The following is a 16,457-nucleotide window of genomic DNA, read 5'->3' as shown; positions in this document are numbered from 1 at the left end:
TTGCAAATTTGAAGCCAACTGGCTCATCAAATGAAAGAGGCTGTTAATACCAAGTGTGAACGTGGGATGGCATCACCAGAGCTGGCCAAGTTCAGAGAAGCTGAAAATCTCAATTTGTATGTGACATTATTAAATAATGACAACACACATACACTACATGGGCCAACCATGGGCGAAATTCAGACTTTGGGTCTCTAGGTTACAGGTAAGGTCGTGACAGGCTTTGACGACTGGGGGTGCTGGAGAAATTCTGAAGTAGGTGACAATGGTTGGCTCCTCCCCACAGAATTAAAGCAATAATAACTCATATCTACCCCATGATACAGATTTCAAAGTACTTAATGTCATCACAGTGCTAAGGCCTAGGTATCTACCCCGTCTGGAGAGGAAGAAACAGATTCAGAGAGCTGTAGAAGTTGGGCTGAGTCACATAGCAGTTGAGTGTGGAACTGATTTTATCTGATTTTTTTTTTTTTTTTTGAGACAGTTTTGCTCTTGTTGCCCAGGTTGGAGTGCAATGGCACAATCTCGACTCACTGCAACCTCTGCCTGCGGGTTCAAGCAATTCTCCTGACTCAGCCTTCCGAGTTGCTGGGATTATAGGTACCCTCCACTGCACCTGGCTAATTTTTTGGATTTTTAGTAGAGACAGGGTTTCGCCATGTTGGCCAGGCTGGTCTCGAACTCCTGACCTCAGATGATCCACCCGCCTTGGTCTCCCAAAGTGCTGGGATTACAGGCGTGAGCCACCGTGCCCAGCCTTTTTTTTTTCTCCTTTTGAGATGGAGTTTCACTTTTGTTGCCCATGCTGGAGTGCAATGACGCGATCTCGGCTCACCGCTACCTCTACCTCCCGGGTTCAAGCGATTCTCCTGCCTCAGCTCCCGAGTACCTGGGATTACAGGCATGTACCACCACGCCTGGCTAATTTTGTATTTTTAGTAGAGATGGGGGTTTCTCCATGTTGGTCAGGCTGGTCTCGAGCTCCTGACCTCAGGTGATCCACCCGCATCAGTCTCCCGAAGTGCTGGGATTACAGGCCTGAGCCACCACGCCTGGCTGATTTTATCTGATTCTAAAGTCCTGGTAGTCCCCTGACCTGAGATGATGATGATGAAAATGAACATTTACTATGTGTCAGATATTTTTCTAAGATGAAAGCTCTTACTCTGGGGTCCAGAATTCAGGGGATCCATAAACTTGGATGGGAAAAATTATATTTTTATTTTTGCTAAACTCTAACCAAACTTTATGATTTCCTTCTATATGGATTGAATTAGTAGTATCTTTGGCTTAGTCACCAATAGAAATCACAGACATTTTGGCCGGGTGTGGTGGCTCATGCCTGTAATCCCAGCACTTTGGGAGGCCGAGGCGGGCGGATCACGAGGTCAGGAGATCGAGACCATCCTGGCCAACACGGTGAAACCCCGTGTCTACTAAAAATACAAAAAACTTAGCCAGGCATGGTGGCAGGCGCCTGTAGTCCCAGCTACTCGGGAGGCTGAGGCAGGAGAATGGCGTGAACCCGGGAGGCAGAGCTTGCAGTGAGCCGAGACTGCGCCACTGCACTCCAGCCTGGGCAACACAGCGAGACTCCTTCTCACCAAAGAAATCACAGACATTTTCATGTCAAATTGTAGTTATTGCAAGTATCTCAAAATATTTATGCTCGAATGATTTCAAAATCACAGTGGTTGTTAAACCACCACTAAATTGTTCATGAGCACCTTCTGTTTCAGATGCTCCTGTGATGTAGCCGCCATTAACTGGGCACCTCCAGGCCTAGCAGTGGTTCAGTGACCAAAGGGTGAATCTGCCTGTTCTCAGTAGAGCTTCTCTACTCTTCTACATTCCCTGTCTTTAGTTGTTTGCTGATCAATATGTAAGAGGAGGGGAGTCAAAGACCACTACACAGTTTAATGTTCTTATTCAAGCTGGTCGACAACACACTGAGGTCATTAAAAAAGGAAAATTTAACTTTTGGCCAGTCTTGTTAATGTTAATAAACCCATAATATCATAAATTTCTGGTTTTATTTTTTTGAGATGGGGTCCTGCTATGTTGCCCAGGTGGCTTTGAACTCTGGGCTTGAGTGATACTCCCCCCGCTCAACCTCTCAACCTCTCGAGTCGCTAGGACTACAGTTGTGTGCCAGCGCTCCCCAGCTCCAAATTTGTTTTTTGTTTTTTGTGGGTTTTTTTTTTTGAGATGGAGTCTCGCTCTGTCACCAGGCTGGAGTGCAGTGGCATGATCTCAGCTTACTGCAACCTCTGCCTCCTGGGTTCAAGCGACTCTCCTGCCTCAGCCTCCTGAGTAGCTGTGACTACAGGCATACACCACCACACCCAGCTAATTTTTGTATTTTTAGTAGAGATGGGGTTTCACCATGTTGGGCAGGCCGGTTTCCATCTCTTGACCTCATGATCCACCCACCTTGGCCTCCCAAAGTGCTAGGATTACAGGCGTGAGCCACCACGCCTGGCTAAATTTGTTTTTAAACATAGTTTTGATAATTGTTCTCATTGTAATCCTAAGCATTTTGTTTTGTGCATTTGTTTATTCATGTATTTATAATATAGAGTTTTGCTCTGTGGTCCAGGCTGGAGTGCAGTGGTACGATCTTGGCTCACTGGAACCTCCACCTCCTGGGTTCAAGCGATTCTCCTGCCTCAGCCTCCTGAGTAGCTGGGATTGTAGGCACCCACTATGCCCAACTAATTTTTTGTATTTTTAGTAGAGATGGGGTTTCACCATGTTGGCCAGGCTGGTCTTGAACTCCTGACCTCAATTGATCCGTCCACCTTGGCTTCTCAAAGTGCTGGGATTACAGGCATGAGCCACCACGCCCAGCCTGTTTTATGCCTTTATAAGCAGCTATTCTGAGAAAGTGTTCACAGTCCTCACCAGATGCTAGAGTCCCTACTGCAAAATCAAAGGGAGGCTAAACACCCCATTTCTAAAATGTTTTCAAGCTATTCAGATACTGTGCACACCTGCCCTTTGAAGTAAGGTCTATTATATCTCCTTTACAGACCCAGAAACTGAGGCGCAGAAGTTAGGGTCAGCCCCAGGTCACACAGCTAGCAAGAGCTGGCCTAGGCACCCAGGGACCTGGCCCCCTAGCCTCTGTGCTTTGCTACTGAGCTTAGCACTCCTCTTGTGGCTTTTTCTTGAGGAGCCCAAGGGTCAGCATCCCGCCCAGCGATATGAGGCCAGTGGCACTGCCCCCTAGCTGGGGTGAGATGCCAGAGCCCTAGGATGCCTGAAGGGCTGGGCAGGAGGCGAATGGGCGTGGACCAATGGCTGCCGCAGCGCCTCACCTGGCCGTCTGTGTGAGCCCAGGTATGCAGTAGGCTCCGCCCACGACCCAGCCTGGCCACTCCTCAGGCCTGGGCTCTGGGAGCGGAAATTCCGGCGCCAGCGGGGCAATACAGGAGCTGATGCGAGCCGGCAGCGCTGGGCCATGGAACCGGTAGAGACCTGGACCCCCGGAAAGGTGGCAACTTGGCTGAGAGGTGGGTGGGGCCGGGGTAGAGTTGGGCTTGAAGGGGACTAGGTGTGGGTCCCACCGGAAGAGGGAGGAGGGGAAAAAGAAAAATAACCTGTGGACTGGGTGCGGTGGCTCACACCTGTAATCCCAGCACTTTGGGAGGCCAAGGTGGGTGGGTCACGTGAGGTCAGGAGTTCAAGACCAGCCTGGTCAACATGGTGAAACCCCATCTCTACTAAAAATACAAAAATTATCTGGGGGTGGTGGCAGGTGCCCGTGTAATCCCAACTACTTGGGAGTCTGAGGCAGGAGAATCACTTGAACCCAGGAGGTGGAGGTTACAGTGAGCCGAGATTGCACCACTGCACTCCAGCCTGGGTGACAGAGTGAGATTCATCTCAAAAAAAAAACAAAAAACAGAAGAACCTGCGGGCTCTATCAGTCGGTCAGTCAGTCAACAAGTATTTACAGAGTATCTACCATGTTCCAGGTACTGTGCTGGGCAGAGAGACAGATGAGATGACCCTGGGGGGCCCAAGTACCCAGAAGGGGGCCCCTCATTGTGGCAGCAGCCAAAGAGGCCTCTAGGGTGGTAATGGGGAGGCAGTGTCATGAAAACAGGAGGGAGGCCTGGCAGGCCCACGCCTACTGTATCTTCTTCATCTTCCCTGGCCCCAGGGCCAGTGGGCTGTTGTTAAATCCATTTCTTAGAGTCAGAAACTGACGCACAGAGCCGGGAAGTGATTTGCTCAGTCTCTGTTGTCATTCTGCCCCCTCCACACCCTGAGCTCCTAGTGACAGAAGCAGAAGGCCTAGGCCAGATTGAAAAGAGGTTGACACAGCCCCACCCTGGGGCTCCTATCCAAGGGGCAAGGTGCTGTCCAGGCTCAGCGAGCCCAGACAGATGGGAAGCAACAGATCCCACAGTCAGACTCAGAGAAGGGCCTCCTGACGCGCAGTGCAGTGCAGCCAGGAGCAGGCAGTCAGGACACCCCTCACAGAGCAGGGAGCTGGAGCGCACTAAACAGTCTCAGGAGGACCAGCTCAGGTAAGGGCAGGAATTCAGGGCTGGGTTCAGACTCCCAGACTGGATTCCAGGCCCACCCCCACCACTTGCCAGCTCTGTGACCGTAGGTCTCAGTTTTTCTGTCCATCAAATGGGAAAGGCAACTCTGACCTCATGAAGTGGATAAAGTGAGACAATCATGACACAGCTCATTTGTAGCTCAATTCCTGGGTCTATTGCGAGGGCAGCAGCCGAATACAGTCACCATGCAGGAAGGAGGTGGCTCAGGGACCCATAGCCAGGGAGTAACAGGTTCATGAACTCCCAGTCCGGTGCTCTGAATGTGACACAGGGAACACACACACACACACCCCAGTGAAGGAGCCTGGCTCAGGAGGGGAAGAATTCCTTTGAAGAGTGAGCAAGCTACTTAACCTCTATATCAATTTTCCCATCTGTAAACAGGATAATGATAGTCTTTACCTCCTAGAAATGTAGTGAGAATCAAATGTGTTAATATATGTAAAGCTCTTATAGCTTTGCATAGCACATAGTAAGCCCTCGATAGACACTTTTCTTATTTTTGAGTGTCTACCTTGTCCAGGCACAGGCTGGGGGTTAGAGACAAATGGTTATCTGAGGCTTGATCTTTGAAGAGCCTGTAATAAATTGGGAAAGACCGATGGTCAAGTTCAGGGGTTTGTGGAGGCTCGGGGGCGGTGGGAACAAGAGGAGAGCCCCCCACCCCACTCAGCCTGGGAAGTTATGGAAGTCTTCCTGGAGGAAGTTAGTTGAAAAAGGAAGTGAAGGAGCTAGAACAGCAACACCAGCAGGAGGAATAGCACTGCAAGGACCCTGAGGTAAAAGGGTGTTCCAGGAGCTGCAAGGAATTAGCTCTGTGCATCTGAAGTGTTGAGTCTGGGGGGCTCTTCAGGATATGATGCTGGAAAGGGAGGTGGTAGCCTAATCATACAGGGCCTGTAGATCATGGTAAAGTCTGGCAATAATAATATGATGGCTATTATTGACTTGTCTCCCACGAACCAGACAATGGCCAAGGCCTTGACATATGTCGTGTCATTTAAAACACACATGATTAGAAGGTAGGTACTTTTATTATTCCCATGTTACAGGTGCGAAAACTGAGGCACAGAGCAGTGCTATTACTTGCTCAAGTGTTCACAGTGTCTCAGTGACTCCATGGCCTCTTGTTCTTATCCCCTGTATCGTTAGTTCTCAAACTTAAGGGAGCATCACAATCACCTGCAGGATTCATTAAAATACAAACAGCTGGATGGGCATCATGGTGAAAGCCTGTAATTCCAGCACTTTGAGAGACTGAGGCAGTCAAATTGCTTGAGCCCAGGAGTTCGAGACTTGCCTGGGCAACATGGCGAAACCCCGTCTCTGCAAAAAATACAAAAATTAGTTGGGTGTGGTGGTGTGTGCCCGTAGTCCCAGCTACTCGGGAGGCTGAGATGGGAGGATGGATTGAACCTAGGAGGTCAAGGCTGCAGTGAGCCATGATTGTGTCTCAAGCCCCTGTCTCAAAAAAAAAGAAAAAAGGCCGGGCGCGGTGGCTCAAGCCTGTAATCCCAGCACTTTGGGAGGCCGAGACGGGCGGATCACGAGGTCAGGAGATCGAGACCATCCTGGCTAACACGGTGAAACCCCGTCTCTACTAAAAAATACAAAAAAAAAACTAGCCGGGCGAGGTGGCGGGCGCCTGTAGTCCCAGCTACTCGGGAGGCTGAGGCAGGAGAATGGCGGGAACCCGGGAGGCGGAGCTTGCAGTGAGCTGAGATCCGGCCACTGCACTCCAGCCCCAGCGACAGAGTGAGACTCCGTCTCAAAAAAAAAAAAAAAAAAAAAAAAAAAAAAAAAAAAAAAAAAAGAAAGAAAAAAGAGGGCCGGGCGCGGTGGCTCAAGCCTGTAATCCCAGCACTTTGGGAGGCCGAGATGGGCGGATCACAAGGTCAGGAGATCGAGACCATCCTGGCTAACACGGTGAAACCCCGTCTCTACTAAAAAATACAAAAAACAGCCGGGCGAGGTGGCGGGCGCCTGTAGTCCCAGCTACTCGGGAGGCTGAGGCAGGAGAATGGCGTGAACCCGGGAGATGGAGCTTGCAGTGAGCCAGGATCCGGCCACTGCACTCCAGCCCGGGCGACAGAGCGAGACTCCGTCTCAAAAAAAAAAAAAAAGAAAAAAAGAAAGAAAAAGAAAAACTGCTGGGCCCCAGCCTCAGAATTTCTGATTCAGCAGATGTGGTGTGAGGCCTGATAATTTGCATTTCTAACAAGTTGTCCAGTGAGGCTGCTGCTGCTGGTCTGGGGGCCACTTTTGAGAGCCCTATACTTTCCTGCTCCTCAACTCAGTGGCCTCATCTGTGAAATGGGCAGAACAGCCTGGGTGTCAGGGTTATCATTAGGGCTAGACTAGAGGGAAAAGGGCTTTGCAGGCGTGAAGAACCAGCCCAAAAGGTCCTGACACCTCTGCTTCCCCCGAGCTGACCCCTGCTCTCCCTCCAGGTCTTGACGACTCCCTGCAGGACTATCCCTTTGAGGACTGGCAGCTGCCTGGCAAGAACCTGCTCCAGCTCTGCCCCCGAAGCCTCGAGGCTCTGGCTGTGCAGTGTCTGGGACACCAGGAGCTCATCCTGGGCGGGGTGGAACAGCTCCAGGCCCTGGTGAGTGAATGCTGGTAACACTGGCTGCACCTTCCACCAACCTGGGGGGTGCCGATGAGGGCTGGCTGCTGCCAGGGAGGTGACTTGCCCTCTCTCTGGCACAGAGCTCCAGGCTACCAACAGAGAACCTGAAGAGCCTGACAGAGGGGCTGCTGGGGGCAACCCATGACTTCCAGAGCATAGTCCAAGGCCGCCTGGGGGACTGTGCCAAGACCCCTGTTGATGTCCTCTGTGCAACTGTGGAGCTGGTGCATGAAGCCAACGCCCTCCTCTTCTGGCTCAGCAGGTACCCAGGTTGGGGTGACGAGTGAGGGACTCTTGTCATCTTTGGCCTCCTCCAGGGTGTGGGAGAGAAAAACAGAGCTTGGCTCTTGTTCAGATATAGTGAGCCAGGTGTGGTGGCTTACGTCTGTAATCCCAGCACTTTGGGAGACCGAAGCGGGCAGATCACTTGAGGTCAGGAGTTCGAGACCAGCCTAGCCAACATGGTGAAACCCCGTCTTTACCAAAAATATTAAAAATTAGCCAGGTGTGGTGGTGCGCACCTGTAATCCCAGCTACTCGGGAGGCTGAGGCAGGAGAATCACTTGAACCTGGGAGGTGCAGGTTCCAGTGAGCCAAGATGATGCCACTGTACTCCAGCCTGGGCAACAGAGTGAGACTGTCTCAGAAAAAAAAAAAAGATACAGCGGAGCAGGGCAAAGGGATTAGTCCACCCGTGCAGGGGCACTGGGATGCCTGGGTTCCCACCCCATCCTCCAGCTTGTGATAATCCGTCTCATCAACAACCACTGAATGGAGAGCCTCCCCAACCCTGTTCACTGGTTGCTGCTTGTCCTCAGACGCCACTTCAAATGTCACCTCCTTGAGGAAGCTTTCCCTGTTGTACACTCTCAAAGCTATACTATTAATAAATAATAAATAATAACTTGTTATTATAAACTCATTATCCGATGTTTCATGATACTCATTACAACTGAAGTTAAATTGATATTGATATATGATGTCTTTAATGTCTGTTTCCCCAGTGCCTAGAACAGGGGTAGGCATGTGACAAATAAGTCCTCTGCTAATCTCTTTAGATGTCTCAATCATCTCCTTTACTCTAAACCAAAACCCATCAGAGCAGGTATTATCCCCAAGTCTCTGAGGTGAGTAATTGGTGAGTCATTGGCTCTGAGTGGTTAAGCATAGTCCCTTAACCACTGTGCCATTCTTCCCCTGCCAGGTACCTCTTTTCCCACTTAAATGACTTCTCGGCATGCCAGGAGATCCGGGACTTGTTGGAGGAGCTGAGCCAGGTCTTGCATGAGGTAGGAGAACCAAGGGCCAGTCTTGGCCCATGCCCTAGAGACCAAACTGGGCTAGAGCTTTTTATAACCTGTGAATCAGCCCAGGATCAGGTATGAGGCTTGAGACGAGCGAGAAAGGAGGAGAGGAGGTCCTGCAACTGGGTATGGGACGATGGGGCATTTTAGGGTCTCCTAGCTGGTAGGGGAATTTTGACACTCAGGACAGGGTAGGAGGGCAGGGCACGTGTGGTGACTTCTGGGGGCCTGGTATCAGGGAAACGAGCCCTCTGGTTAAAACACTGAGGCCCCGTGGTTCTGGGCAGGGAGCCAGTATAGGGAAGGTGGGAGGGACTGCAGGGAATCCCACCCTGTCCCCAGGAGAAGGCAGTGCCCCTATGGCCCTTGCTCAGAGGAGGCCCCCACTCTCTCATTCTGCTTCCAGGATGGTCCAGCAGCTGAGAAGGAGGGCACAGTCCTGAGGATCGTGAGTCTGTGGGGTGGGAAGGGAGTGGGGGTGGGGACGATCGGGCTCAGGCTAGACAGCCCACTCCCCTCCCCCAGTGCAGCCACGTGGCTGGGATCTGCCACAACATCCTGGTCTGCTGCCCCAAGGAGCTGCTGGAGCAGAGGGCCGTGCTCGAGCAGGTGCAGCTGGACAGTCCATTGGTGAGCCCTGCCCTCCCACCTCTCACTTCTGACCTCTTGGCAGCCTTGTCTGGGCCCTGAAATAGGGTCCAGGATCCTGCAGAATCCCGTGCTGTCCTGGCGGGAAAGCCTTTTTTGTACAGATACTAAAATGGAGGCCCAGAGGATTGGCCAGGGTCTCCCATTGCTCTGCACCTCCCCAGTCCCCACACCACGTGGGTGTGGCCGCAGGTAGGGTGTTCCAGCCTTAGGATGGAGACAGGGCAGGGGCTCGGGGGTAGTTAGAAGAAAGGGAGAGGACGTGACCTTTCTTGATTTAATCTTTGACCAGTGGGGAAGACCAGAGCCCTATCCCTGCCCTGTCCCTGCTTGTCCCTTTAGGAACGTTGCTGAGAAGCTGGTACCTCAAAAATCAGGGTCTCCAGTTTCCCTATCGTTCCTAGCAGAGGGGAAGTCAGAGGCCCAGAGGAGTAGCAAGTCCAAAGTCACACAGCAAGTCTGGTCAGGACCAGCTTGGGGTCAGCTCTTGCCACAGTTCCACCCACTGTAGAGTCCTGGTGTCTGGCGGGGGTCCTGCCTACTGGCCCTGTTGCCCCCCCAGCCCCCAGTGACTGCAGCCTCTGCCTCTGCAGGGCCTGGAAATTCACACCACCAGCAATTGCCAGCACTTTGTGTCCCAAGTGGACATCCAGGTGAGAGCCCCACACCCTTTCCAGCCACCCATCCCCGAAGCCTCTCACCTGCAAACCAGGCCAACCTCAGGCCCCATTCCCCACACCAGGTTCCCACTGACTCCCAGCTGCAGATCCAACCTGGAGACGAGGTTGTCCAGATCAACGAGCAGGTGGTGGTACGTGAGGAGAGGGATGTGGTAGGAGGTGAAGGGGTCACTGAGTGGAACCCAAGTCTAGTGGGTGGGGAGGCAACCAAGCGTTCTGACCAGGGTTGTGGGAGCTGCCTTCCAGGAGATGAGCCAGCTAAGTCTGGTGAGAGCATCCTCTGCAGAGCCCAGGTGACGGGACCCATGGAAGCTCCCAGGAGGCTGCATGAGGGGAGGCAGAAGTGGGAGGTTGAGAGAGAGCCCCCAGCACGAGGGTGAGAGTTGGTGGTTGCTTCAGAGCCTCCTACCCAGGTTGATGCCAGCCAGTGTCTCTGTCCCCCAGGTGGGATGGCCCCATAAGAACATGGTGAGGGAGCTGCTGCGGGAGCCAGCCGGACTCAGCTTAGTGCTGAAGAAGATCCCGATACCGGAGACCCCCCCACAGGTACCTTCCCCGGCCGCCCCCAAGCTGCCTTCAGACTCCCCCAACAGGTACCTGCCCCCACCACCCCCACACCCGCCTTCAGAGCCCCCCAACAGGTACCTTCCCCCACCACCCCCCCAGCTGCCTCCAGACCCCCCCACAGGTACCTGCCCCTGCTGCTCCCCTACCCCTGTTGCCCCCCCAACCTGCTTTCAGACCCCTGTCTCCATTGCTTTGTTCCTGGTTGTTCCCCAGACGCCCCCTCAGGTCCTGGACTCCCCGCACCGGAGGAGCCCATCACTGTCTCTGGCCCCACTGTCTCCCAGGTAACAGGCTCTGTCCAGGTGTGTCTTGGTGGGGAGACCATGGGCTCATCTCATCCCCTTTGCCCTCCCCAGGGCCCCATCTGAAGACGTCTTTGCCTTCGACCTGTCTTCAAACCCCAGTCCCGGACCCAGCCCTGCCTGGACAGGTAGTCTCAAAGCCCCATGGATGCCCTGGACACGGCATCCGGATGCCCAGTTCTGACCCCAAGCCTGGGACTGGGCTCATAGACTTTCCCTGTCTCTTCTCCCTCCCTGACAGACTCTGCCTCCCTTGGCCCTGAGCCCCTGCCCATCCCCCTGGAAACCCCAGCCATACTCCCAGCAGGGGTAGCAGGGACTTCAGGGCTCCCTGAATCCCCTGACAAGGTAAACTCAGGGGCTTAGCCAGGAGGTAGGTGGGTCTGGACCTGGATCCTTCTCTCACCCTTCTAATGTCCTTTCAGAGTCCTGTTGGTCGGAAGAAATCAAAAGGTATGATGTGCGCTGGACTAAGTGGGGGTCCCCCTGTCTGAGCAGCTGTTAAAAATCTTTATGTGCTGGGCAAGACCACCCCCATCCTTTCCACACAGCCTCTCCTGGAAACAGCTGTTTCTGGGGTCAGACAGAGCTGTGCTCCTAGTCTGGGCCTCTCACCAGGTCTGTGACTTTGAGCAAACAGCTTAGCCTCTAGTCTTCGGTTTGCTCATCTCTAAAATAAGAAGGGTTATCCCACCTCAGAGATGACACATGCAGCCTTCTGAGCAGAGTGTGGATTCAGAGATCTCACTTGGGGATGCTCGTGGAAGGCCAGGGAGCATGTTTAGCGGGGGCACCTTGCCAGCCCCTCACTGCCCAGCTTGTGCTGTGCTGCTACAGGCCTGGCGACCCGGCTGAGCCGCCGTCGGGTGTCATGCCGAGAGCTGGGCCGGCCGGACTGTGGCGGCTGGCTCCTGTTGCGAAAGGCACCCGGTGGCTTCATGGGCCCGCGCTGGCGCCGCTGCTGGTTTGTGCTCAAGGGACACACGCTCTACTGGTACCGCCAGCCCCAGGTAAGACCCCACACACACAGACGGGTAGGCAAGTGAGTCACCTCCAGGCCTCAATTTTCATCTCTATTCAATCATCCATTCTTATTCCTGGTCCCAGCCTCTAATGTTCCCATCTGTTAAATGGGGACTTTCTTCAGAGAGAAATGAGTTAATATATGTATAAAAGCAGTTTGGAAAAGGTATCACAGGAGGTATAGAGAAAAATCTTTTTTTTTTTTTGAGACAGAGTCTCGCTCTGTTGCCCAGGTTGGAGTGCAGTGGCGTGATCTCAGCTCACTGCAAGCTCCGCCTCCTGGGTTCACGCCATTCTCCTGCCTCAGCCTCCCAAGTAGCTGGGACTACAGGCGCCCGCCACCACAGCCGGCTAATTTTTTGTATTTTAGTAGAGACGGGGTTTCACCATGTTAGCCAGGATGGTCTCCATCTCCTGACCTCGTGATCTGCTCACCTCAGCCTCCCAAAGTGCTGGGATTACAGGTGTGAGCCACCACGCCCAGCCCTGAAAAATCTTTTTTTTTTTTTTTTAAGAGATGGGGTCTTGCTATGTTGCTCAGGCTTGTCTCAGACTCCTGGACTCAAGCATTCTGCCTGCTTCAGCCCCCCAGAGTGCTGGGATTACAGGCATGAGCCACCACATCTGGCTGAAAAATCACTTCTATTCTGCCCACTTCTTATCCTTCTGATATTCTGTCCATCCCAATGATGGGTCATTCATTTACTCATTTATTCCTTCAATATTCAGGTGCCTACTGTGAACCCAGTTCTAGGCTGGGCACTATGGACACACAGAAGAGTGGATGGTTTTTGCTTCTCCAGAACTTAGAGGCTATTAGGGGAGAGGGATGAATACATATTCAAGGACAATGTAGGGACTGTGTACTAAGATAAAGGGAAAGCCCAAGGGATATGTGGGAGCCCAGCAGAGGTATCCAGTTCCTCCTGAGGAGTCCAGATGCCCCCTGACAACGCAATACCTGGCAGTTAGTTGCATGGGAAGGGGAAAGAAAACCAGGAAGAGAAAGCAGCATTCAGAAAACTCAGGGGCATGAAGCAGTTTGTTTGTGTCTACTGAAGGAACAAATGCATGAGCAGGCTCTTCTCGTTTGGGTTTTTGGTTTTTGTGTTTGAAACAGAGTCTTGCTTTGTCACCCAGGCTGGAGGACAGTGGCATGATCTCAGCTCACTGCAGCCTCCGCCTCCCAGGTTCAAGTGATCCTCCTGCCTCAGCCTCCTGAGTAGCTGGGACTGCAGGCACATGCCACCATGCCTATCTAAGTTTTGTGTTGTTTTGTTTTGTTTTGTTTGAGACGGAGTCTTATTCTGTTGCCCAGGCTGGAGTGCAGTGGTGCGGTCACGGCTCACTGCAACCTCTGCCTCCCGGGATCAAGCGATTCTCCTGCCTCAGCCTCCCGAGTAGCTGGAATTACAGACACGTGCCACTACACCTGGCTAATTTTTTGTAGTTTTAGTGGAGATGGGGTTTCACCATGTTGGCCAGGCTGGTCTCGAACTCCTGACCTTGTGATCCTCCAGCCTCAGCCTCCCAAAGCAGTGGGATTACAGATGTGAGCCACTGCGCCCGGCCTAAGATTTTAATTTTTTGTAGAAATGGGCTTTTTTCCAAGGCTGGTCTCTCCTAGGCTCAAATGATCCTCCTGCCTTGGCCTCCCAAAGTGTTAGGATTACAGGCATGAGCCACCATGCCCAGCCTTCAGGCTGCTCTTTTTTTTTTTGACTGTTTCTCTGATATCTTTGGCTCCCCTTTCCTGGCTTAGAGGCATCCTTTGGCCACACCTCCTACCCCGACCCCAGATTCCGGCCCTGAGTCCAGAAACAGAGAGACTTGTTAGAGAGCCCAGGAGATGCCTTCTCCCCTCCACACCCTCAGGAGCCCGAGGGGTAACTAGGAGCTGACTGGGCCTTGAGAGTATTGGAGTTCCAACCTGACCCTCATGCTGTGATCCCCCCAGGATGAGAAGGCTGAGGGCCTCATCAATGTCTCCAACTATAGTCTGGAAAGTGGACATGATCAGAAGAAGAAATAGTTAAGTCTTGGGATATGATGGGCTGGGGGGTGGAGACAGAAAGGGAGAGGAAGGGTGATGGGATGGCAGTGCGTGGTGTGGCAAGTGGCTGGGGCGCCCAGAATCCAGCCTCTCTGGGCTCTGGGTGGGCACGCCCAGGCTGAGCGATGCTCCTCCACTCTTGACAGTGTGTTTCAGCTCACCCATGATGTGTACAAACCCTTCATCTTCGCTGCTGATACCCTGACAGATCTGAGCATGTGAGTGCTGCCTCCCTTAGCCCCTACTCTCATATAATTCCCAACCTCTGTGAGCTGGGGAGCCTGGGCTCAGGAGCCTGGAGATGCGAAGTCCAGCTCTCTGAGAGTGGTTGGTCAAGGTACTCACTTCTTTCTCTCTTTTTTTTTTTTTTTTTGAGACAGAGTCTCACTATGTCAGCTAGGCTGGAGTGCAGTGGCGCCATCTTGGCTCACTGCAATCTCTACCTCCTGGGTTCAAGTAATTCTCCTGCCTCAGCTTCCTAGGTAGCTGAGACTATAGGTGCCTACTACCACACCTGGCTAATTTTTGTATTTTTAGTAGAGACGGAGTTTCACTGTGTTGGCCAGGCTGGTCTTGAACTCCTGAACTTGTGATCCGCCTGCCTCAGCCTCCCAAAGTGCTGAGATTACAGGTGTGAGCCACCGCGCCCGGTGTCTCTCTTTTTTTTAATTAAAAAGTTTTGGGGGCAGATGGGATTTGCTCTTTTGCCCTAACTGGTCTTAAACACTTGGTCTTAAACAATCCTCCTGCCTCAGCTTCCCAAAGTGCTGGGGTGACAGATGTGAGCCACTGCACGCAGTCAGTACTCAGTTCTCTAAGCCCCAGTTTCATCATCTCTAAAATGGGTGACTAAGAGTTCATCCTTCTCAGAGTTGCTCTGAGAATCATCAGAAGATGATGTGGGTAAAAAGCCCCTAGCATACAAGAGGACCCTGGAGGATGGAAACCCCGTGAGACCTGCTTGCTCTCCGTAGGTGGGTGCGTCATCTCATTACCTGCATCTCCAAGTACCAGTCTGCAGGCCGGGCGCCCCTGCCTCGAGAGGAGGGTAGGTGTCTCACAGGGTTGAGTGGGAGAAACCCTCACCTGAGCCTCTGCCTTTCCTGGGATGGGGGCTGGGAATTCAAATGCCCTAGGCCACTCCCTGGCCTCCCCAAAGCCCACTGCTCCTCCTCACCCCAGACTGCTACAGTGAGACCGAAGCAGAAGACCCAGACGATGAGGCTGGGTCCCGCTCAGCCTCGGTGAGTAGGGGGCTGCCGGGGGTAGGAGGTGGGGATAAATAGCAGGGCATGGAGCTCAGACAGAGACCCTCTGTGCTTTCCACCCTGCCTGCAGCCCAGCCCTGCTCAAGCTGGGAGTCCCCTCCATGGAGACACATCACCTGCAGCCACCCCCACACAGCGCAGCCCACGGACCTCCTTTGGTTCTCTGACAGGTGCTGGGCTAGAGTTGGGAGCTGGGCTGGGAGCTGGGGTGGGCACATCCTCATCCTGCTCCTCCCTCCCACAGACAGCAGTGAAGAGGCACTGGAAGGAATGGTACAGGGGCTGAGGCAGGGTGGTGTATCCCTCCTAGGCCGGCCACAGCCCCTAACCCAGGAACAGTGGCGGAGCTCTTTCATGCGGCGCAACCGAGACCCTCAGCTCAATGAGCGAGTGCACCGTGTACGGGCGCTACAGAGCACACTCAAGGTCAGCTGGGGACTCTGGGCACAGCAAGGGACTAAGCTCTGGGCTTCAGGCTTTGGTTTGCAGCTCTCACCTCCACCCTGGGCACCAGACTCCAGACTCAGCTCTGGACTCTGAGCTTAGCAGCTGACAATGGGCTCAGCTGTGGACTGGGCCGGGCTCTGGGTTCCGAGTGGGGATTTGAGTCTCACCTGGGCTCCTTGTGCCACGCTGGCCAGGTGCTGGCTTCTAGGCACCAGACTCCAGAGTGAAGTCTGGCCTCAGACTCTGCCCACTTCCCTGGGTGATCATGGTCCCTTAGCCCCTCCTCTCCACACAGGCAAAGCTGCAGGAGCTGCAGGTCCTAGAAGAAGTGCTGGGTGACCCTGAACTGACAGGCGAGAAGTTCCGCCAGTGGAAGGAGCAGAACCAGGATCTGTACTCAGAGGGCCTGGGGGCCTGGGGAGTGGCACAGGCTGAAGGCAGCTCCCACATCTTGACCTCTGACTCCAGAGAACAGACCCCCCACTCCCTGTCCTCTGACCCTGAAGAGCACTCCCATCTCTGCCCTCTGACCTCAGAGAGCAACCTCTAATCTCCTGACCTCTGACCCTGGCCAGCACTCTAGCTCCTGACCTTTGACCCAAGGGCCACCTCAACCGCAGCTTCTGACATGTCCAGGACAGAGCATCCCTGGATTCTGTTCAGGGTGGGAAGTAGTACTGCTAATCGTGGTCTCACCCCAAGCTGACCCCTCTGCCTGGGCTTTGTGCCACCCTCTCTCTTGCCAAAGAAGAAACTCTCCCACCCCATCCTCCCATCTCTGGGGCCACAGCCCTGCCCCTCCAGTTCCTTGACAGTTCTCCCCCAAACCAGGTCTGTACAGGTGTGCTTTATTTTACATGAGGGCTACTTTCCAACCAAATAAAGCCAATTTTTAAAAAAATGAGTCTACTTGTGTCTTTACTTCCATATTTGAATTGCAAATCTGCCCCGCG

At 53.2% G+C, this 16,457-nt stretch overlaps 1 protein-coding gene across 5 annotated transcripts; it reads left to right on the top strand.

Moving 5' to 3' along the window:
- Window positions 1-2,876: 2,876 nt before the first annotated feature.
- On the top strand, window positions 2,877-16,398 carry CNKSR1 (connector enhancer of kinase suppressor of Ras 1). 5 transcript variants are annotated; one of them, XR_004441020.1, is made up of 21 exons: window positions 2,879-3,518; window positions 7,031-7,188; window positions 7,293-7,474; window positions 8,417-8,501; window positions 8,923-8,964; window positions 9,042-9,146; window positions 9,758-9,817; window positions 9,907-9,975; window positions 10,289-10,390; window positions 10,625-10,695; window positions 10,768-10,841; window positions 10,955-11,061; window positions 11,139-11,166; window positions 11,551-11,723; window positions 13,694-13,767; window positions 13,936-14,007; window positions 14,764-14,837; window positions 14,949-15,033; window positions 15,128-15,227; window positions 15,302-15,483; window positions 15,800-16,398. XR_004441020.1 is itself a non-coding variant. In XM_033227686.1 (21 exons), exons 1-21 carry the CDS (start codon window positions 3,467-3,469, stop codon window positions 16,052-16,054), a joined length of 2,061 nt encoding a protein of 686 aa, XP_033083577.1. In that variant the 5' UTR covers window positions 3,050-3,466; the 3' UTR covers window positions 16,055-16,398. The 5 variants fall into 5 exon arrangements, 4 of the variants coding, with proteins under 4 accessions (XP_033083578.1, XP_033083579.1, XP_033083577.1 ...); XM_033227686.1 differs by having other exon boundaries at window positions 3,050-3,518; window positions 14,972-15,033; window positions 15,368-15,483; XM_033227685.1 differs by having other exon boundaries at window positions 3,071-3,518; window positions 14,972-15,033.
- The last annotated feature ends 59 nt before the right edge of the window (window positions 16,399-16,457 follow it).

The sequence above is a fragment of the Trachypithecus francoisi genome, unplaced genomic scaffold, assembly GCF_009764315.1.
Source record: "Trachypithecus francoisi isolate TF-2019V2 unplaced genomic scaffold, Tfra_2.0 Lachesis_group12, whole genome shotgun sequence".
Classification (NCBI taxonomy): domain Eukaryota; kingdom Metazoa; phylum Chordata; class Mammalia; order Primates; family Cercopithecidae; genus Trachypithecus; species Trachypithecus francoisi.
The sequence above is the reverse complement of the archived record's forward strand: the minus strand, read 5'-3'. Positions and strand labels throughout refer to the sequence as shown.